The 24025-nt window shown below is 34.4% G+C and overlaps 1 protein-coding gene across 10 annotated transcripts; it reads right to left on the minus strand.

Moving 5' to 3' along the window:
- Positions 1-1042: 1042 nt before the first annotated feature.
- LOC113865533 (protein LNK2-like) lies at positions 1043-23352 on the minus strand. 10 transcript variants are annotated; one of them, XM_027500154.1, is made up of 10 exons: positions 22842-23307; positions 17705-18017; positions 17353-17482; positions 12822-12997; positions 12691-12743; positions 12205-12285; positions 8841-9509; positions 8583-8740; positions 1594-1985; positions 1059-1493 (listed from the first exon to the last, which is right to left on the minus strand). In XM_027500154.1, the coding sequence occupies exons 1-9, from the start codon at positions 22863-22865 to the stop codon at positions 1622-1624; spliced, it is 1968 nt and encodes a 655-aa protein (XP_027355955.1). In that variant the 5' UTR covers positions 22866-23307; the 3' UTR covers positions 1059-1493; positions 1594-1621. The 10 variants fall into 10 exon arrangements, with proteins under 10 accessions (XP_027355956.1, XP_027355952.1, XP_027355955.1 ...); XM_027500159.1 differs by having other exon boundaries at positions 1594-1639; positions 1780-1985; positions 12691-12997; positions 22842-23304; XM_027500152.1 differs by having other exon boundaries at positions 1061-1493; positions 1594-1700; positions 1780-1985; positions 12691-12997; positions 22842-23306.
- Positions 23353-24025: the final 673 nt, after the last annotated feature.

Here is a 24025-nt window from a genome sequence, read left to right on the forward strand (position 1 = left end):
ATCTAACTACTTTTAGTAATGACATAATTTAGATTTAGATTTAATTATTTATCACACATTAGAAGAAAGGTTTAGAGCATGCTTGATTTTTATTATAATTTTTTTTTTGTTTTTAAAAATAAAATATAATATAAAATACTATTTTTAAAATAAAAATCAAACGTGCTCTTAATCTCACTCTTTCTTTCTCTCTATATACACTTCTTTGTAGTACAAAATATATTAATCAAAATTATCATTGTTAAACAAAAAAAAAAAATTGTTGAAGTTTGAAAAAAATAAGTAAAAGGTGTAAAAAAAGATGAAAATGAGAAAATATATATCGACATTTAAAGATAGATAGAAACAACTTAGTAGGCATGGATATGGAGTAAGGAAAAAGAAAAATGAGAAGAAAAAAAAACAACCAAAAAAATTGTTCAAATACTATATTTTTGTCAATGTTTATAAGAAAAAATAAAGATGAACATTAATATTTTGAAAGAGTTAACATTTTTTTATGAAAAAAAAAACTTTCTTGAAAAACGTTTAGAATTAAGAGACTAAAATAAGAAAAAAAAATTAGAAGACTAAACTGAAAAAAAACCAAGAATTAAGAGATTAATATACTAATTTAATCTAGATTCTAAATATTATTAGATATTTTTAAGTTTAGCACAAGCTTAAACAAATATTTACTTAATTTGTTTATGTATTTCATAATAATTTATAAAAATGATTATTGATAAAATTTTCATATTTTAAGTATTATTTTTTAAAAAATGATTGAGTAAAATGATTTTTTTAAAGTATTTATTTACACATTTTGAAAATAGAATAAAAAATTATATTTATAATTATTTTGATAAATTCTTTTGAAAGTTTTTTTTTCAAAATAATATATGGCCTCAATTCACCTTTTCTATGCCATGGATGCCATCAAGCATTGGCCATTGCTGCAATTAGACATTAAAAATACATTTTTACATGATTTGGAGGAGGAGATCTGTATGAAGTAACCCCTTGAGTTTGTTAATCATAGGGAGTCTGTGAAAAAGATTGCAATCAATAAGATTTTGCAAATTCTTTCTTATTGAAAGGAAGAACGTGAAATTCTTTTTCCTTTTTAGAGAGATCAGGAAATTGAATCTAATAATAAGGAGAATCCTCTTTTTGGTCTTCAACCACCTCAGTCACTACGTTAATTAATGATGCGGGAAAACTCTAAGAAGTTACATAAATAAAAATACAACACCAACTTAAGCTTGGTCCAAAACAGTGTGGCCAGATTTGACTATTTGACATGAGTGGCGTTAGTACTGCACAAATCTAACACAGTCATGACTAAAATAAGTCAGTAATCTCCCATTCGAGTAAGTTCAAGGACTGAGATACATACTGGGAAGGTTTTAACAGACGAAACATAAATATTATTGATAACATGCACGGTGAAGAATGTGTGCTGGATTCTGTGAAATAGACTTCAACAGTTGCGTTGATTATGATCTAGACAGCTGACAATAACAGAAGAAATTTGCATTAGCAGTAAATCCAAATATAATCAAATGAGGAAAGCATAATAAAAACTAGTGAAATAATAAAGGAAGGAATTACCCTCCGATTCATGGAGAACTTTTCTTCATTAAGAGGCTTCAAGCACCTGATCTCCAACAACAGCAGGCTCATTGTTAGAAGCATTCTCTGAAGTATCAATGCAATCACTGTTTTTAAATTGGTCCTCGGGCTGGGCATCAAACAAAGCACAAGAATTCTTAAGCCCTTGGGAAGAGAGTTGATTACTTTTTAAATTCTCATCTGGTAAGCATCCCACAGGAAAGTTCTCCAGGTTAGCTGCGTTGCTTTCACATTGCATTTTAGCAGAAATAGGCAATTCTAGTTTGCAAGGATAATTCCCAGTTAACTCCAAAGGCCTATGGAAGAGCAAATGAGCCACAGTTCGATCAATGGGATTTGTCTTGGTTTCAACATCAGCAATCCTAGCATATCTGTGATATGGTTCATACAGGGAGTAGTAGTTAGTAGTATCTCAAAAGGCAAATCATGATATTCCATAACCAAAAAGCCAATATTGATTGGTGGAGACGGTATTGTCATCTCTAATATGGTTAGCGAGGAAAGACACCCTTATTAAAGTGAAAAATATATTATATATTTTAAATTAGCAAGTACATTTCTAATCTGTTAAATTACAACCAGCAATTTACTAAAGCTAGTATTTATGTTATGCCTAATCTGATGACAATGAACATCTTTTAACAGCAAGTTGTTTTTGGGATATATTGAGTACACTACCTTTGAAGACAGAACATTTATAAGTCAACTAGGCTTTCCATGATATTTACAAATTTATAATTTCAAATTGTTCTCACCATTGTATATTTGTTAGAAGTGTCAATAGTTCTTCCCAGAATTCATGAACTCTACGTTTTGGATACTAAATCTAGTTCAATATGACATCTATTTAAAAAATAAGCAACTGAAATCATTCTGTTCTATTTTTCAGAAAGTTGCTCAGATCAATGTTTTTCAGTAGGTGTTGGAGTTATTTTTAATCTCTCTCTACCTATGTTTCATATGATTAAACTCTTCTTACTAGAGTCTTCATTGGTCTTCTCCTCTCATGGTCAAGCTGATAAAGAAAAGCAACTAGAGATATAATAAAACTGGGATTGAAATAAAATAGTGTGTATTCAGTAGTAAAATGAACGAAAAACAGAAATAGCATGATGGTGATTCTCATCTCCCAGCCCAAGCTAATAGCCTCTACTCTCAACAAACATTATCCAGAATCATCCTCCTTTCTCCCCCTGTTGTACTTATAACTAACTTCTCTCCTCATCACGGGTTCCCCCATTCTTTGTAACTAACTTCTCTCTCATCTCTCCTCCATGTGTCCCTCTATTTCCCCCTTCTGAGCTTTCGATTTTTCTGGTCCACTGGTTGAATCGGTAACCCTTCCACATTTACATTGTCTTCACAGGCCCTCTTAGGCAGGATTATAAATCATCTTTTCTATAATAATAAGTGCTACTCTAACTTATATCTCATGCATTTATCATTGATCTTATTTTTTCATGTGTATCCACTCACCCACCGCAATATTCTCATCTCTACAGCGCTTATTGTATGCTCTCATTCTCACTTCACGATTTTTGGAAAAAATTTCCTTTGAACTTGGAAGACCAAGGAAATCACAAATAACACTTGTATCATTTCCAATTTTATCCATCCAACATAAATCACAAGCAACTTCTTCAATCTCTCCATCACCTTCTATGAGCATTTGTTAAACAATTGAAATTGGGTATGGAATTGGACCTTTGAATTGTAATTATGTCATTTGGAAGTCTTTTTTTTAGAATAAGAATCACAAGTCTAAAAGTCGAATTTCATGGTTTCACCACTGATCATTGTGCCACCATCCCATTGTCACTATTGCCTCTGCTACACCAGCAATTACCATCCCCATCATTGTTGCCACTATCGTTTCACCCCTTTTCATTGCTACCACCAACTAAATGTGGAAATAGGCCAGGCCACTCAATGGAGACCTACGACTTAGCCTAGATCAGACCAGACTTGTTTACTGAAGAGGTCAAACCAAGCCTTTTTTAAAGTCTATTTAGTTAAAAAAGATCAGGCTTTGGGCTATCCAAAAAGTCTTTTAGGCCTAATAAGCTGACATATTTAAATAAACATTGATATTATTTTATTTTTATTAATGTAATTGTAATGTTTTGATATTATACATTTATTGTATTTGATGGCTTAAGTCAGCTGATTTACATATAAGTTTAAGCCCATTAACTTTGTTGATATTATGTTCCTAATTACCGTATTTACATAAATTCAGATCTTTGGATCAAATGCAATATACAACAATTTTCAAACACCTCTTCTCTTTTCTCTATGGTATCAGTTTTGGGTCGAATCTAATTTCCTACAGTTAACCGTGTCACTGCCAGCCCTGATATCTCCCGTCATTGACTTTTCTTTGTGGCTTTGACTAGAAGCACCTCCTCCTAGAGACTACCATTGACCAAGTGGCGTTGCCAACCATTGCCCCACGCGCACATGCGAGCCACTTCCATCAGCCTGCGTACATCTCACGTGTAGCCACTTTTCTTGGGCGTCCTCTTTTCAGCACTGGCCTTGCTTCGGTCACTTTTTTTTGGCATCTTCCCAACCTCTAACAATTCCCGTGTGGCTGTTGAACTTTACTTCCAATACAAGGCTGCCATGCAATCTACTCCACCTGTCACAGTCTCCTTCCCTTGGCCCTTTGGTTCTTACTTCCAGCACTTCTGATCACATGTTTGGTAATGCTACCCTTTTCTCTCATCTCACCTTTTTCAATTCTCTTCCTCTTGCCACTTTATCTAATGGTTCTCAAACCAAAGTCACTAGCATAGGTACTACTAACCCTCTCTCAAGTCTCTCTTTAGAGTCAATTTTTTTGTTTCAGGTTGTTCTTTCAACCTCATTTCTGTTAGCAAACTTACTCATTATTCTACATATTCAGTTCTTTTCACTAACTTTGTTTTTATTCAAGAGGCTAACTTCCAAGAAAGCTTGAAGTTATGGGGGTTAATTGGTTATAAAAGGGTAATTGTGCATATAGATTGTGGAGCTTCAGACAACTATATCTCTCAGAATTTGGTAGAAGAAATAAAGCTCAAGGTGACACCAACCTCCCCATTCCTTGTAGAGGTTGGAAATGGAGAATAAATAGAAAGTCAAGGCAAATGCAAGGAGGTTCCACTGGAGTTACAAGGGCTAGTGATACATCAAAATTCTTTTCATCTTTGATTTGAAGGACACAGTTGTTGTACTAGGGTTGGCATGGCTGGAAGGTTTGGAAAAAGTAGAGACTGATTTTGGGGCTTTAACCCTCACCATAGGAGAGGGAGGAGATGCTATAATTATCAAGGATGATCCATTGCTTAGGAAAGGACAAGTCTCTTTGAAATTGATGGTAAAAGCTTTGAAGCAAGAAGGGGAAGGTTATGTGATTGAGTGTCACAAAACAACAGCTGCAGGCAGTAGATTCCAGAATGTGTAATGGGAATTTTGAAGCAGTATGCAGATGTTTTTGAGACTCCAAAAGGGCTACCTCCAGAAAGGGTTCAAGATCATGCCATATACTTAAAATCAGATGCTATCATCCCTAATTTGAGACCTTTCAGGTATTTGCATGGCCAGAAGACTGAGATAGAGAAGTTGGTAAAAGACATGCTAGAAGCAGGAATAATATGATGTAGTATCAGCCCATATGCTGACCCAATCATACTGCTAACAAAAAAAGATGGGGGATGGAGGTTTGTGTTAATTATAGGGCCTTAAACAAATAAATGACAAATTTCCCATCCCTGTAATAGATAAGTTGTTAGATGAAATTGGGGGAGCTAAAATATTCTCTAAGCTGGATCTTAAATCTGGGTATCATCAGATTAGGATGAAGGCTTTTGACATGGAGAAGATAGCTTTCAGAACACATGAAGGCCACTATGAATTCTTGGTGATGCCTTTTGGCCTTACCAATGTCCCATCAACATTTCAAGCACTCATGAATGAAGTTCTAAGACCATTCTTGCGGATCCAAACCTTCAATCACATGCTGAAAACCTCACTACAGTTCTGAATGTATTGAGAAAACATCAATTGTTTGTCAACCTGAAGAAGTGCTACTTTGCACAACCTAAGCTGGAGTATCTAAGGCAGATTATCTCAGGAGAAGTCGTCTTGACAGATCCAAAGAATATAGAGGTAATGCGTTCTTGGCCTGTATTGAAAGATGTCAAAGGCGTGAGAGGTTTTTGGGGTCTTACTGGCTATTATCATAGATTTCTAAAGAATTATGCAAAAATAGCCAATAGGGGCTGTTTTATATCAACAGTGCAAGTCAATAGCTATTTTCAGCCAAGCTTTTTCAGAACATGCGCAACAAAAGTCAGTTTATGAATGAAAATTGATGGCAGAGGTGTTTGCATAGCAGAAGTGGCATCACTACTTTATGGGGACACAATTTACCATAGTAACAGATCAAAGAAGCTTGCAAATTTTAACTGATCAGAAATTATTGAATGAGGAACAATTCAAATGGGCCTCAAAGCTTATTGGGTTTCATTTTGAAATACAATACAGACCCAATAAGGAGAATCCAGCAGCAGACGACTTATCGAGAAGGATGCAATTTCAAGTGATGACCACAATGAGGATATAATACATAGAAGAATGGGCAGAGGAAATAAATAATGATGATAAGTTGGGGAAGTTTTACATGACCTAACCTTAAACCCAGGCCTCCCATCCAAGATACAGCAAGCAAGGTGATCATTTATATTACAAGAACAGGTTGGTTCTCCCCAGAAACTCTGTATTCTTTTGTTATTAGCAGAATTTCATGCTTTAATGAGGATCATTCTGGCTACTACCGTACTTATAAAAGAATAGCTGGGATATTCTATTGGGAGGGGGTGAAAAGAGATATTCAGAAGTTTGTATCAGAGTGTACTATTTGTCAACAAATAAATATGAGGCTTTATCCCCAGCTGGCCAACTGCAGCCCTTGCCCTTACCTAAACAGGTTTGGTTGGACATCACTATGGATTTCATTGAGAGTCTACCTACTCTACCAAGGGCAAAATGCACACTTTATTGCTCTGTGTCACACTTACACAGCGAAGGATGTAGCTGCTGCGCTCATGAAAGAGATAGTGAGGTTACATGGTTCCGTTCATCCATAGCTTACATGGTTTCCGTTCATCCATAGCTTCTGATAGAGATGAGCTATTAAGTAGTTTTTCGGTAGAATTATTTTGATTAGCAGGGATCACTTTGAAATATTTCACTGCTTACCATCCTCAAACAGATGGACAAACGGAGGTAACAAATTGTAGTTTGGAAGCATACTTAAGATGTCTAACAAGGTCCAGACCGAGGCAATGGCCAACATGGTTAGCTTGGGCTGAGTTTTGGCATAATATGAACTATAGTATTGCTATTAGAATGACATCCTTTAAAGCTGTATATGGCAGAGACCCTCCTATCCTCCTTAAGGGGACCACTATACCCTCTGAAGTTGAGGAAATTGAACTGCAGGAAGGAGACTTGGTGTATTTGAACCTACAACCTTACCGACCCAAAGCATTGGCTATATGCATCAATGAGAAATATGGTCCCTATAAATTCCTAGAAAAGATTGGTCAAGTGGCCTATCGCTTGTAGTTGCCAGAACACAGCCACGTACACACGGTCTTTCATGTTTTGTTGTTCCATGTGACATCTTATCCCTTACCCGAAGTTTTAGTAGAAGAATGGGAGTTACAAATGGAGCCAGAACAAGTTCTAGACACTAGAGAAACAGAATTAGGAGACCTGCAAGTCCTCATCTAGTGGAGAGAGCTACCCACATGTGAAAGTAGTTGGGAATCTGCAGCTCAAATTCAAGAAATCTTCCCACAATTCCACCTGGTGGACAAGCTGCAACTTGTAGGGGGGGGGGAATATTGATACACCCCTAGTAAGACAGGTTTACATTAGGAGAAATAAAAGCTGTAATAGAGAATAATTTCCTTTTAAGATGTCCCATATTAGTTAGGAATAGAGTCAGTATACTCCTTATAAGGGTTGGGATAGTCCTCCTCTTATAAGCTAACTTTTGTGAGTGAGTTAGGCAGAAGTTTCTATTTAGTCTTGCAAATTTCACGCACCAGATGTTCAGTCTTATGCGTGAGGGAGGGTGGTTAAAATGTCTCACATTAGACTATCTTAACCCTTATAAGGAGTATACTAGCTCTATTCCTAACCAATGTGGAACATGTTAACATTTCCCAATATAACTGATAGGTAGGTAGTTAGGTGGGACAGTTAAGCCTATAAATAAAATGTACCAAGGGAGAATAAGGTAGGAAAAAGATCAAGAAGTCTGAAATTGGAGTGTACTGGGTCCCTCAGAAACCCAGAATTAGGAAACCACATTGTATCTTCCTTCCTGAGTTTGAATTTTAGTTCCATATTGGAACTGAGTTGAAATCTTGGCATTTATCGATAAAAAATCATTCTTTTTCAGTAATCTGTGGCTACACATCCCTATTAGATAATACCCACTTTTCACCTCCAACACCAAGCAGGTTTAAATCAAAATTCGTAAAAATATATATGTTTAAATAATAATTGTAAGCAGGTTTAAACAGAGAAAATTGTTTAGGTCTACCCTTCAACTTGACAACATAACCAAGTTGATTGCTGTTCATAGTTTCAACTTTCAACCTGAATAAAGCCTAATTCATAGTGGTTTCAAGCAAGCCCATTATTTAGTGTAAATAGCTTTATATTAAACATGAACTCTATTACATATCACTGAATCATGTTGAAAATTTCCATTCATAAGTAAGAGCCTATATGATCTCAACTTATAAACACAACAGACACACAAACTTGAAACACTTAAAGATTCTAATTATATCCGTCAGAAATGAAGAAAGAATGATACTGAATTCAATAATAAGTAGGTGACTGATGAATATAAGATAACAAGTCATGAAATTAAAGTAGCTATGCATTTTAACAGTTTTCCAAACCTGTTTTGGCTGTTGCTTTCTTCTCTTGCAACAGCTTCAAGTTCTTCTCTGCTACTACTGTTTGTACTGCTTGTATCACTAGCATAATTCCTTTGCATTGCACTTTGTGCCAACCTGAATAAGCTATCTCTAATGCAGAGTCTAATTTTGACATCTAACTGTAGAAAAAGGTTTGCCTCAGGATTGTAGCCATGTTTGAATTAGTATAGAAGAAAAAGTTATACAAGACAGCTTAGACCATTATCAATTCAACGTCACCTTTGATATAATATCCTGAAGCATGTATAGTGTGGTGTCTTCAACAAAATGATCATCCATTGGCAAAGAGATTATATTAGAATCATCTTGTTCAGGATGAGCCCCATCACAACGTTGACTTTGCATTTCTATGGCACATGTTTTATTCATTGATTTATTAGTACCAGGAACTTGATGGCCCAATTGTTTCTGTTGCTTCTGAATAGCAAGCATTGCTTGCATTTGCTGCCGCCTCCTCAGTTTTTCAATTTTTTCCTGGGGTGTCATAGTGAGAGGCTTGACTGATTCCACAGACTTGTTCACAGGATTCATTAAATCAAGAGACACTTCATACCCAGAAAGCAGAGGCTGTCGCATAAGACCTCCAGACTGTGCTTGTGGTAGCAATGTGATAGAAGGATATGCATTAGTAAGGTTCCCATATGCAGGGGATGTCGCATATGTATTTGTGATGTCCTGGTATAGTGTCGCATGTCCTTGAATCTGCTTCTGTTGCCCAAGAATTGAAGAGGGAGAAGACTGAATAACAGAAGATCCCAACTGATTCTGAAATTCTCCAGATGCAGTTATTGAAGGAGACCAACTACCATAAAACTCCTGCATTACTTTTCCCTCTTGTTTTCCTTGGGATTTTTTCCGACCTTTCAACTGATTCTTTTGCCCAAAACCCTGAACAACATCAACAAAAAGATTAAACAATTTGTTGACTTTGAAAAGAAAAACAAGGACTACCAGAGGCAACACATAGTAATGTCAAACATGTGTAAGAAACCTCCGAAAATCTAAATAGAAAACACACATTCACTTAAGATAGAAGGCACAATACAAGTGTAGTTCTACAGAAAGAGCATTCAGAAAAAAACAAATTCAGAGCAAGAAACTATTCTCCTTGTAACGATCATTTGTTCCTAAAGATGCCTACAAGTTCATTCCAAATTTCAAGGGACATGTAACCACAAATGTCTGACCTCCCAAAGCACAAAAACCATTGGACGATAAAGCCTTATGCTGCCTATACACCTCTAAAATGGTTTGACTGTGAGCTTGAAACTAGAAAAAGGAGGTAGTAAAGTCCAAGTTATGACTAAAATTGCTTAATTTGTAAAACTCCTTGTTTGGATTTTTAAATTTAGCAAAAGGTATTTGTATTGTATAAGAAGCTGCCAAGGTGAAGGAAAGGCTAATGGAGGTGAAGGAAAGGCTAATGGGGGCTAAATTGTCTGGCTAAGCTAGTAGCAACATTTCACTAGTCTAGGGTGCATATGATCAAGGATTACAAAGAAATGGTGTAAGACCATTTCAAAAAGAGTATGTGATCTATTAGAATACATGGAAATATCCAAAAATATTTATACTATCTTAGATTATCTTCTAAGATTAGTTTCTCTGATTTCTCATTATCTCTTAGGATTGGTTACCATTTTTCTCCATCATATGTTCTCCTCTCTTAGTAGTTAGGATTTTTTAATGGTTAGTGCTCTAGGTTATGAACACATTAACAAATCAATACGTCATTATATCAAAATACATCTCAATTAATATTAATAGTGTTTCATTCACTTTTATCTCTCGCCCTTGCTCCACACCTACATCACAATTTCAACATTACCATTAAAGTAGTACCATCCTTTGCAACTTGTCTACTCCACTATCCAGCTCCCTAAAATTTTACATTGTTGATATGTGAATATGGTAATTAGAAATGTATTATCAGGATTGCCTTTATCAGGCATTATTTTGTGATTAATATAGATTCTTGTATATTTGTATAAATTGAGACTTTTGGGTTCAATTGTTTTCTTTTCATCATGTTCAGCCTTCTTTCGATTGTGTTCTTCATATTGGCTGCCTCCAGTTATTGTGTCCTTGTAGTTGTTCCCAATTGTGTTCTTTACTCCGATCATTCTTCATTCGTGTGTTCTACTGCGGTGACATCTTTGGCATGCCTTTAACACCCCTGTTTTTCTCCATGTTCCAATCTTCTACACAACACATTTTTCCCATGTGTCTCAAATTGTCTTCAACCACTGTCATTGATCCCCCACTGTTGTGTCATCATTCCATTAAAATCAAACATTCGTCCTGCAATTTGTGACTATTTCCATTGCTTTTTCATCACTATCTGATTCATTTTCTCACTATTTGGTCCATCACTGTTTCAAAAATATCTTACAATATCTTAATTATCCTCTAAGATTAGTTTCCCCAATTCCTTTAAACTATTATGATTAGTTACAATATTTCCATATCTAATCATGATTCGTTTCCTTACTTAGTTAAGAAAGTAATTAGTATAAATAAGGGTTAGTGTTCTAGGTTATAAACATGACAATATGTCTAGCACCACCAAGTTCTTCAACAATCAAATATTTTATTCTCTTCCAATACAATTTTGTTAATATCAATTAATGTTTCATTCTCTTATAACTCTCTTCCTTATAATTTAAACATGATCCAAAGCATAGAAGTCAGTAGTGGCTGCTATTGCAGAGTGATAGGGTGTCCCTATGAAGACGTCGTTGCGTCATGTTTTAGAGTAGCGGCCTTCACGCTGCCAATCGCAGCCAAAAACAAGGAAAATTATGGCCATCGTGGCTGCTATTTCATCCATGCTTAAATCCCAACTTTGCCTTCTATTTTTGAACGATGGGTGGGTTTTAAGCCCTCTCATTCCATCTCTCAATTCTATTTTGTTCTGTTCTTCATCTTCGTTCTATGCGATCCTCTTGCTTCCGGTGTCTTTTATCTCTGGCGAGGCTTGTGAAGTGACAAAGACATTATACGGTCATCTTCATCTATGATGAAGCTTCTGACATGACCCAAACAATTTCCAAACGTCTTCTTCCACTCTAGCGAAGCTTTCGATGTGACCTAGACATTTTTCATTTATCTTCTTCATCTCCGACAAACCTGCATAATTTCTGGTGATTGACCATTCTTCATTTTCTATTTCCCTTCTAGATTTTGATTTTTCCTACTTTGTTTTGTTTCAAATTTCAATGCCTAAAATAGAAGCAATGACTGCTCCTGCCAATCAATCGCAGGAAACTGCCCATGTTTCAATTTCTTCCTATACACTAGTTAAACTTCCACTTTTGATCATTAATATTGCATGTCTATAATTTGGGGCTTAATTTTGTATTTTTCAACATATATATGTGTGTAGCTTAATTTATATTAGATATATTTAAAACTTCAGAATAGCGGTCATCCCGTTATCCGCTATTCTGCTATCCCACTATAGCATTTTTGGTGTGTTCGCTCCGCACTACTATTCGGAATTAACTAATAACTACTATGATCCAAAGTCCATACTCCATACTAGCATTATGTTTTTTTTTTTCTAAAATAATTTGATATATACCTTATCAGCAATTCCATTTGCAGTTGCACCATTTTCAGAAGCTAAAGTTGAGATCACATGAGTGGTCCTTCCTACCATATCCTGATTAGTTATCAGATAAAAAAATGAATTAATTTCATTAATATACTATATAACAAGTAAAGAACAACATAGTATTGAAACTAGTTAAAGAACATTGGTATACTGATAATTTATTATTCTTTTGGGACTTGGGATATCTTATCGCAAGTTGTATTATGTCTTTCTTTTAGAATAGGATTAGGATTACCAGAGACTAGAGTAGATTCTCTCTCAAGTGTAGGTTGCTTGACTTGCTGAACTTTGCAGAATAGGGTCTTTGGGAAGCCCATATAAGACATTATTTATCTAATGGATATTAGCTAATCACTGATATCAAAATATTGAGAATTTCAATTATTAAGATTGTTTCTTGGTTCTTTCGTTCAATTTACATCAATGGTAATTGTCCAAAATGGTTTTACGTACCTGCTGCACCTTTTCAGTAGGAATAATTCTATCTCTAGCATATCCTACATTGACTGTGTTTGCATGAGCATTTTGAATATCTTGAGATGAAGAATCACTGATACTCTTAAAGCTGGGAGAAAATGATTGACCATTATGTTGAACATATTCTGCTTTAATTTCCAAAGGCTCAGATCTGTTCCTTAAAGCACTTCCTGGACTTGGTGATTCCAAGAGTATGGGTACTGCACTGTTACTCACATCTTTGGAAGACCACAGCTCATCAGAATTCTCAAGATTTACATGGCCAAATATAGGGTCATCATTGCTGCAAAATCATCACTTGTGAGAATATTCACAGATGTACACCAGTGTAAGCAATGAAAGTTCACAAAACTATCTTTAAGGTCAGATGTGGTCAATAAATATTAAGTGTTAATCAGGAATTTTAGTATTTAGATTCAATGTTATTCAAAATGTGTGCAAGATAATTAATCCAAGGATTGTATAATACCTATAAACAATATAAAAAATTGGCTGCATGAAGTCTCTATTCCAAGTTTAATGAGTGAAGAACTAGACATAATCATAATTTTGACAGCATAATTGTCAATGGAATTGATGAGCAAATTTTCTGGTCATCAAAACCAGCAAATTCACGGCATAGGATAGCTGGACATTTAAAGCCAACAAAGTCTATGAGATTATATTGTACAACTGTAACTTTGTAACTGTTATTCTGTCCTTAATTAGGATATCCAGTTTTAGGATAAATGTAAATATAGCAGTTTAGCTAATTATTGTATTAAACAGTATATATAAGAGAATTCTCCAGCAAGAGAACACAGTTTCTGACCTACACTTTTCTGAGTTTAACATGGTATCAATCTGGTCTATAATCCTAATCTAGCTGGTCCCAATTTTTACATCCCTTGTTTTTTTGTCTCAATTCTATACTTAGCTTCACGTCTATTGAAAAGTGTGACGTCTTATTGGTTTGCTTTAATGGCAAGAACTACTCCACCTGGACATTTCATTTCTAGATATTTGTCAAAGGAAAAGATCTTTGAGATCATATTAATGGTAGCAATCCTGCTCTTAACAAAACCAATAAAGGATGAACACGCCAAATGGCAGGTAAAAGATGCTCAAGTCATGGTGTGGCTCATAGGTTTTATTGATGCAAACATTGTCCAAAATTTATGAACATTCAAAATTGCAGCAAAAATGTGGGCCTACTTGAAGAAAATCTATAGTCAGAATAACAATGCTTGCAGATTTCAGCTTAAACAGGACATTGCCATCTCTCAACAGTATAGTCTCTCCATCTCTGTATTTTACTCTCATTTCATGAATCTTTGGACAGATTACACTGATATAATTTATGAAAAACTTGACTTTTGATTGTCTTAGTTCAAGGTAATCAGTTCATCAAACTACTAAATGAAATCAATTTCTTATGAAATTGAGATTTAATTTTGAAGGTATCCAATCTAATCTCATGAATAGAGACCATGTACCCTCACTAGATGCATGCCTCAATGAACTGCTTTGTGAATAACAGGGTCTTCTCACACCATCAACCATTGAACAACAAAAATCCTCTATTGTTCTAGTGGCTTACGCAACACAAGGAAAGCCACAAGGTTGTGACATGAGTCTTGTGCAATGCTTCTGTTGCGAAGGATTTGGACACACTACTTCACACTAGATGCATGACATGTTAAAATTTGATTTTCTTGGAAATAATCTGTCTCCACCTCTTCATGTTGTTCAATTTGATTTCATTCCTTGTAAAGTTAGCAAAAGTAAAATTCTACCTTTATAATTCATAGTGATGTATGAGGGGTGGGACCAATTATTTCTCATGCTAATTATAAATATTGTCACTTTTATTAACAATTATAGACGTTTTACATGGGTCTATTTCTTGCACTCTAAAGACGAAGTATGCGTTGCTTTCAAATTTTTTCATACTTATGTTTAGACTCAATTTTCATCTAAAATTAAAATTTTTTGCTCAGATAATGGGGGAGAGTTCGTTTTTCATTCATTTAAGGACTTCTAGCAAACTAAAGGTGTTTTATCTCAAAGGACATGTCCCTAAACTCCCCAATAAAATGAAATAGCCAAAAGAAAAAACTGCCACTTGCTTGATGTTGTCCACCCTTTTGTTGGAATCATGTGTGCCACCAAGGTTCTGGTGTGAATCTCTTTCCACTTTTGTTCACCCTATAAACTGTTTCTTGATATCTTCATCATTAAATAATAATTCTTCTTTTACTCGTTTATTTGGTCACCCACCTAATTATTTCTCTCTTCATACCTTTGGTTGTGTGTTATGTCCATCTTCCTTCTCAAGAACGTACTAAATTCACTGCACAATCCATTGAATGTTCTTTTCTTGGATATTCTTCTCACCAAAAAAGTTTTCTCTATTATGATCCTAATCATCGTCGGATTTGGGTATTTAGAAATGTCATCTTTCAAGAAAATAAATATTTTTTTGCAACTCATCACGATGCTTTCCCTCCCCAATTTCTATTTTTCCATTATTTTCTAACTCTTTTGTAGGACAATCTTCACCTAGACCTCTCTTGACTTACCACAAACAAAGTCATACCACTCAAAATTATCTATCAGATTCTCCTAGGCCCTCTCAAGGTCATTCCTTAGTTGCAGATCCAGTATAAGCACTACAACCAGTTCCTTTAAGACAAACTACAACTAGTTCCTTTAAGACAAAGTTCCCACACTTGTAAACCACCAGAAAAGTATGGTTTTACCCTTCCCTTATCCTTTACAGTAACTTTATCATCAGAGTCTTGGCATTAGAAGAAAATCAAACATGGAATTTTGTGCTATGTCCCTCATCTGTTAAACCTCTTGACAACAAGTTTGTGTTCTCCATAAAGCTTTGTTTGGATGGGTATATAGACTGTTGTTACAAGGCTCGTTTGGCTGTGTTAGGAAATAAGAAAAAATATGGACTTGACCATGATCAGACTTTTGTCTCACTTGTCAAGATGGTTATTGTGCGAACTATACTTGCCCTTCTGCATCACAATCTTGGCCATTACATCAAATAGATGTCAAAAATGCTTTCTTCCATGATGACTTCAAGGAGAAAATTTGCATTAAACTTCCTAATGGTATGTTCACACATTCACCTAATGTTGTTTGCAAACTAAAATGCTCTTTATATGGCTTGTAATAGGCATTGAGTATGATTTGAAATTTTTCGATCAACATTACTTGGCTTTTCATTTATACAAAGCTAGTATGATCTGTCACTTTTTCTACAGAGAACTTCTAATGGCATCTTGGTGCTTCTTGTTTACATGGATGACTTTGTGGTGACCGGTTCTGATCAAGAGCTTATTTTAAAAATTAAACAGTTGTTGCATTATCTTTTCACATGAAAGAGCTTGGCCACCTAACTTCTAGGGATTAGAAGTCCATCATCAACCTAAAGGCATATTTTAAAATCAACAAAAGTATATTCAAGATCCTCTATTGACACTCCGATGAAAGTTCAGCCACGATGAAGGTGAACTTCTTGCAAATCCCATTTTGTATTGCAAATTGGTTGCTAGTTTTATCTATGTCACCATCACTCATCCAATTTTTATTTTTTTTTGTAGTCCACCCAGTTAGTAAGTTCATGCAATCTTCTCAACATTTTCATCTTTCAGTAATATTTTGCATCATACTATACCTCCTTGGCACCTTCAAATGTGGTTTATTTTATTTGGTTCATTTCTCCACCTCCAAGCATACAGTGATGCTGACTAGGCTGGATGTCTAAATACAAGGAAATCTACTACTGGTTGGTGTATTTTTTGGGTAATGCTCAAATTTCATAAAAATGCAAGAAACAAGATTCAATTACCAATTCATCCATTGAAGCAGAATATCATGCCATGTCTTCTGTATGCTATGAAATAATTTGGTTATGTGGTCTTACAGAACTTGGATTCTCTCAAGCACAACTAACTCCATTGTATGCTAACAACACAAGTGTTATACAAATTGCAGCAAATTCAATTTATCATGAATGCATGAAGCACATTGAGATTGATTGTCATTATCTCTATTTGAGAAGCGTATGATTGTAGAATTATCACTCTACCTCATGTCTCAATATCTGTGCAAATTGCTGATATTTTCACCAAAACTTTGACAAGTCAGCGACACAATCTCCTAGTGGGTAAATTGATGCTTGTAAACTTACTAGCATCAATTTGAGGGGGAACGTCAATGAAATTGATGAGCAAATTTATTGTCAGGTGAAACTCACGAGGGACAAACTAAATTAGATGGGTCCCCTCCCTATTTAGTGGATTTTATTCCTTATTTATTATGGCTGGAATTCCTTTTTCACTTTGAATGTTACCTCCACTTATTGCAGCTTCGGCTGTGGAAAGCTGCACACATGGCTACATCTGATTTTAACATAAACAAGTTTAAATTTTAAAGACACTTATACTCAGATTGACCCATGTGTAAGCAATTGTAAATTTATAATGGAGAAGTTTTTATAAAGAGAGTAAGAGGATAAAGAAAAGTTACATCCATTATAATTACTGGTCATATTCAAAAAATATCTAACTGAACATATGTTACAAGGACCTCAGAAAATGCATGAACTGTATACAAAATAGTACAAATAATATACTTTACCTGAAAATTCGATCAAGGTCATCAAAGCTTCCTATGTTATCCCAGGCATAGTTGACAAAATCACCTTGCTCTTTAACTTCATTTGTATTTTGAAAAATTTCTACATCCTTTTCCAGATGTGTAGTTTCTTCTGTCACAGATATAAATAATTAGAAAGATAAATTATAACTACATATCATACAAGTTTATTGTTTTCATATAATAAAGGCAGGACATGAAAATCAAAGAAACCAGCTGACATAATCTGCACACAAATAAACAAACACCGATAGACATGCTATCTAGTCTACTCATAATTCCAACAATTAATAATTTTACCACCTCTTTGCTAAAATGAATTTGCTAGTTTCACCTAAATTTTTAGATACTTCAGTAGCCAGGGAACCCTGATCAGTTATAGCAGCACTAGATAAAGATAAGTCAGGCCATGAGTTTGTTCCAGATTCTGAGGCAGATTGTCCTTCAATATTATCAAGTTTGGAACTGCTTCCTAGCTTTCTTTGATGAAAATCAGTTTTAGCCTCTATTCTCCTCTGCTCGATCAATTTAGTGGCACAAGCTTTTTGATTCCATTCTTTCTTGTCATGAAGATCTTCACTTGCCTCCTGATAAGGCACAATATGATCATCACTCTCACCAGCCTCACCCCATACTATGTTAGCAAGCTGAAAACAACCCATTGTCAAACATGGAATAAATATTGATGAGGCAAAACCAACAAGAAAAATAAACATTTCAGATGCTAGCAGTAGGAACATTCCTAGACAGTAGACACAAGTAAATACTATGACATCTCCATTTATTTTTTAATCTCAGGAAACTATATCAGCAGATTCTATATCATGTAAAACACTGAAAACATTATGACAACTAAATGTAGTTGAAACTAAATTTCAACCATACCAGATACAAGAAACTCATCCACTTCATATGAAGTATTTCAGTTTTAGAAGTATTAAATGGGATTTCAAACCTATGCAGCATAAGACATTTCTCCATTCATTCAACAATTAATATTAAAATGACACAGATATGAGTAGGACAAAGTATGATGATGGCTTATGGGGAATTTTATGCTTTAATTAGACCTAGTCATTTAATTATGTTTTTTTTTTTTTTTGCTATACTATCTAGCTGATAGAATAACAAGAATAAGTATTGGTATGTGATTAAGAACCAGAATAGGAGCTTGAGCTGTTTACAACCTAAACTAGAGCCTCATCTACAAGAGAAGTATTTTCTCTCTCTAAACAATACAACAACAAATTATTTCTTAGGTCGACTAAATAGATCACAAGATGCCATTGAATTCGGTCAAAAATCAATTTTTCAAAAATACTATTTATCATTAGATCTTTTTAATATATTCCTCTAGAGTTCTTCTGAGTCTCCCTTTATTCTTTTTTACCAAACTATAAGTTACGTCATCCACTCTCCTAATGGAGTCATGGGTACCTCCAGTAACCTTATTTGCACATGACCAAACCACTTAAACAGTTTTCAATCATCTTTTCTACTAAAGGTGCTACTCCAATATGACATATACAATAATTTCTTGACCTTTTCTTTTTCATGTGATTACTCATTCTTTTTAACATTCTCATTTTTTAAGTCTCAACATTTACTCCAAATAAGATAGCTGGTTGTATAGTCGTACAATAAAACTTTCCTTTCAGCTTGACAAATACTTTACTGTCACAAATAACTTTTGATGTATTTCTCCACTTTAACCACTTAGCTTGTATTCTATGAGTACCATTTTCATTAATTTCTCCATCATTCTCTAGAATTGATCCCTAATATGTGAACTTGGAGACTTGAGATATAACGTCATCTCCAAAGCAACAATGAATAATTAACTTCTACTACTCCAACTTAGCATTATTCTAATTCTCCCCCTCACTTGTTTTCTTCTTCTTGTGAACATACACTTTCCAAATCCTAGTCCTTTCAAAATTTGGGTCCACATTCTAGTCTAGCACTTCATCACTAGACTATCTCACACAAGTAACCTTTCCACTAAAATTCAATTGGACTGAGCTTTGCCAAGTTGCTTATCCCATTTCAGGTTACACAGCCATTCAAATGAAACATCTATGCATTATTGACATTGGTCATTATTTAGAAATTTGAGCTTAATTCACACTCAAAAGCTAGCTCATAGTAGGAGGACTATCCAAACTCTTATAAAAAGTATTCTAACTCTACTACTAGCTAATATAAGACATCTTAACACACCTTCCTCATGCTCAACACTAAACATTTAGTGTGTGAAGTTTGCAGGATTGAACATCTGTAAGTGGCCCATGGGGTAGCCCAATATTTAAATTGGATAAACTCTAATACCATATTAAGAAATTTGGGTCTAACTCATTCCCAAAAACTAGCTCATAGTAGGAGAACTATCCAAACCTTTTAAGAAGTATTCTGACTCTATTCCTAGTTAATGTGAGACATCTTAATAGTCATATCTACATATTATATTACAATCCGAGAATGATTAGTGATACTAAAAAATGTGAAATAATAGATGGGGACTTACAAGCAATAATGTGAACAATGATTTCACATTATACAATTAATTAAAAAATATATCAGGCAATCTTAGAGTATATAGCTATAACTTGTGTATATCATTAGTGAGTTAGTTAGATGTTAGTTGAGCTGCTGGTCCAACTGCCATATTCTCTTACAACTGTAATAGAAACACTAATAGGTAGCATTCTGTTATCAGGTCAGTTTGGAGTATGGCATCTATATAAAGAAGATCCTACGAGCACTTATATTGTTGTATTCGCCTATTACAATCAGAGTAAAACTTCATCTAATTTCCTCTCAGTTTCTTTCTCTCTCTGCTCTAAATTTAACAGCCAAGGTAAAAGCTCTTAAATAACAACTCTTCTATTAAGAAAGTGAGAAGGTTAAAAGCTGGATGTGTAAATAACAAACACAAATACATTGACTGACATACATGAATTAAATTGAAAACATATTTTTACTGATACTTCAACTACATAATAACACATATAGCCTCTTCCTTGGACACCCTAAAAGCAACAATTGTTATTAAATCCTATCACATTCTGAATTACTATTAAAACTTTCCTACATATCCATAATCATCAAACTCCCCCAAATACAGAAGGTGGAAGCTTCCATAAGCTCATAGCTTGTTACAATGATTAAATTTATCAATAGTTGTTTGGTTTGAGAAAATGTTTTCTATTTTCACTTTTAATAGAAAAAATGCCACCTTGTTTTCACTTTGTCTCCTGATTTCATATATTTTTATAGGAAATAGTGAAAAACAACTTTTTCTTTTTTGCACTATTTCTTATACAAATCTTTGAAAATAGAAACCAAAATAAAAACAAGGGGGCATTTTTTGTAACTAAAAGTGAAAATAGAAAATATTTTCTAAACCAAACAGCCTCTTAAAATTTTAAAACAGAACAAAAACTTGTGGTATAACAAGCTAAACAAAGAGTGAACAACTACTAACAGGAAAAGCTCAGTAATGAGTTTATTCTATAGTGAAATACAGGAAAATCAGCCAGAAAAGGGACAAATCATGACATGAATGACAATCTGACATGAATGTAATATTTGGAGCCAATTCTACATCTAACAATGATTTGAACCTTTGATCTTGACTTCTGAAAGCAGAGGGAGTGTTGCCAAAAACAATAATGAGAAAAAAACTAGAGAGAAACCAAAAACATAATCCTACCGCATAACACCTTGAAAAGAAAAGCAAAATTCTTAAAAACCATGTGTCTCTACTACACTACAGACTCATTATTTATAAAATTGAATACATGAAACACAAAGATACAATTTTCATAACTAGTATTACTAAACCTAGACGCTTACATAAAACCTAGACATAATGATACAGATTTCTAATACACTTAAATCAAATATAAGTAACTATATAATGCTAGAACATCTTTGAAGATGTATAATTCTTTACACTGGGTTACAACTTTGTTAAAACAATAGTCTACAACAGGCCTACAGTGTCCTCCACTCATTTCATTTAATTCTCACAATTTACTATCTACAATACCTCTTCCCATCTTAGCATCTAAAATTTTATTTTCTCCCTTCTCTTGAGGCATTTATTAAAAACGTGACTATAAAACTTGCCATTATTTTACCCCAATCCATGTTTGATATCAACTCCTTTTATTTCCACCTTAAATACAATAAAAAAAACAGGTAAATATTTAAATCCAATCAATCTGGAATTTAAGGTTGAGACCATATGGGAATACTCAAGCAACCCTGACTGCAAGGTTGCAATCATCAGTGAAACAAAAAAGATTCTAAGAATATGTGTTTGCCATGGGTTTTATGAATCTAGCTTTCAGTTCCCCGGCCCCTGTCATACTTTATGAAAAGGAACCAATAATAGACCATAGGAAGAAACCATATTATCGTCATATCTCCCTTGATACAAAATAATTGATTCTGCCCTTACCCAAGCCTCCTCATTGTATGCAATAACAAGAATTTATGAATCAGAGTGCAGCCACCAGCTTTGCCAAAATGTATCAACATATCAGGAATGTTGACTTTTCTTATCCTTTGAAGGAGACAGAACTAAAAATCATGACCATCTTCTACCTCCATTACTCCTTGTTAGTGATAAACTTCATTTAAGGTATATGGCAGTGACTATACTCTCATGGTCCAGAACAACTATGATAAGACCTCTCAGAATCCAACCATAATGCAACTCTCAACCTCCCTTTGCATGGCCACTGATGAAATATTCTGAGATTGAAACATCATTATTCTGAATCACTGCTTGGCTGTCCACAGTCCATTCCTTGTCCCGTCATGTACTTTCAGCCCATCAAGGAAATTTCCCCTGCATCAAATAAACTTTCCTGATCCTCATCTCCTAAATTTCCTTCACATTGGAATATTTTGATGTCAATAAGTCAGGACTGCCTCAAACTAAAGGAAGGGCAAACTTAGTATAAACACGTGTTTCAACGACTGACAGTGACCAGATTCATATTAAACAAACCCTAAGAGATCCTCGTACTTAATCGAACTTGTTATTTATAAAGAATTCTCTGAACATCTAAATTCTAAAAAGACTAAGAAGGCTGCACAGCCTTTCTCTTTCCTTCTATTTCAGATTTAAGCCTCTTAAGACACAACAAATGAGACAAGACGCAGGTCAAAACCTCCCAATAATATTTAATTTGCAAGAATTATTGTATTTTATTTGTAAAACCAAATCCCACACATTATTAGCCATTTACATAAAAACTATAAACAAAAGCAACACAAGACAACATCTTCACCTCAATTTCAATCTCTTATAATCATTTCATATTCAAAACACCAAATACACAAAATTTACAAAAGAAAAATATATAAGAAATTAAAAAAATCATATCAAATTTATTACAATCACAACAAATTACGATCTAACAATAATAATCGGGGAAAATATCTTAAAATTGACTAACCTCTTCGTCGTTCCAGTCAAACATTTCTTACATGCGCAGAACAGAAATTGTAAAAGCGAAACGCGGAAGCAAACACCAGACCATGAATTACTTCACTCATGGCAGATTAATCCTCAGAAGATTTCACTTAGAAGATCAGCACAACAACCGCACCATGAAACCGAGCAGTGCAAGCAAAACGACGTCGTCGCAGAGGACTCGCTCACGTTACACACGATGTGCATGCAACAACTCAAAGCGAAGATAGAAAGAACAGAAGAAGTTTCAAAGTTTCAGTAAAACGGCGACGGAGCGTTTAGAGAAAGATCGCACGTGACGTCACGCGAGTGGTTCACGAGTGGTGGAGTGAGTCGCACGGTTGACACGTGTGAGTTCGCGTATCTAAAGTAGTGGCTCTGAGCGAGTCTATCAAATGCTGAATCCTCATTGGTTCGCAATGGCATATTCTCTACGTGTGTGCCTTTCTTTCTCTCTCTCTCTCTGGCTGTGCTTCTTTTGTCTATGTATGTATGTGGACCTAGTGGGCCAGTACAAGGCCTATTAGTGGCTCAGGTTGCTGCAAAGGTTGCTTTCGATTGGGCCCAGTGGCTCGTGTTTATCAACTACTTGACGATATTATTAATGTTGGCAAAACAAATAAAAATAAAAGACGATATTATTATTGTGGTTCAAAAAAATGTTGACCATATTTCTCCAAACGTGGTAAAAAAGGTACGAAACTATTTTTCTCTTAAATTAGTTTTTATGTTGTACACCTATTGGGGTATTCAAAATCTAACGGAAACGATTTTAAATCTTTAAATTGATAAAAAAAAATCTGTTTAAAGTAAAAACTGATCAAATTGAAATTCATATAAAAATTATTTTTTATTATATATTCATATAAAAATTATTTTTTCTCTTAATTTTATCATAACAATGTTTAAATATATGGTACTCTACTTTTATCTCCTCCATTTATCACAATTTAGTATCGTTTTTTTTTTTTATCTTATATTAATGATTTTTTTTATTTTAAATTTTGTCGCTTTAGTTAATGATTTTTGCCTCTATTTTTGTTTTATCAAAAAATTCACTAGATCTTTTTATTTATTTTTAATATAAATAAAAAATCAAATTATAAGTCATAAAAAAAATAAATTTTAAAAAAATTAACCAATATTTCTGATTTAGTTTGGTTTTGT

Source organism: Abrus precatorius, unplaced genomic scaffold, assembly GCF_003935025.1.
Source record: "Abrus precatorius isolate BTA unplaced genomic scaffold, Abrus_2018 Scaffold4, whole genome shotgun sequence".
NCBI lineage: Eukaryota > Viridiplantae > Streptophyta > Magnoliopsida > Fabales > Fabaceae > Abrus > Abrus precatorius.

Bases quoted from the DNA above. Each gene is read 5' to 3' on its own strand.
- LOC113865533 (XM_027500150.1), bottom strand. From the start codon at position 22,941: ATGAGTGAAGTAATTCATGGTCTGGTGTTTGCTTCCGCGTTTCGCTTT. The intron at 18,018-22,872 runs GTAAGAAATGTT...GGTTGTTTTCAG, and splicing joins ACAATTTCTGTTCTGCGCAT to CTTGCTAACATAGTATGGGG. The intron at 8,741-8,840 runs GTGACGTTGAAT...CTTTTTCTACAG, and splicing joins TTCAGGATATTATATCAAAG to TTAGATGTCAAAATTAGACT.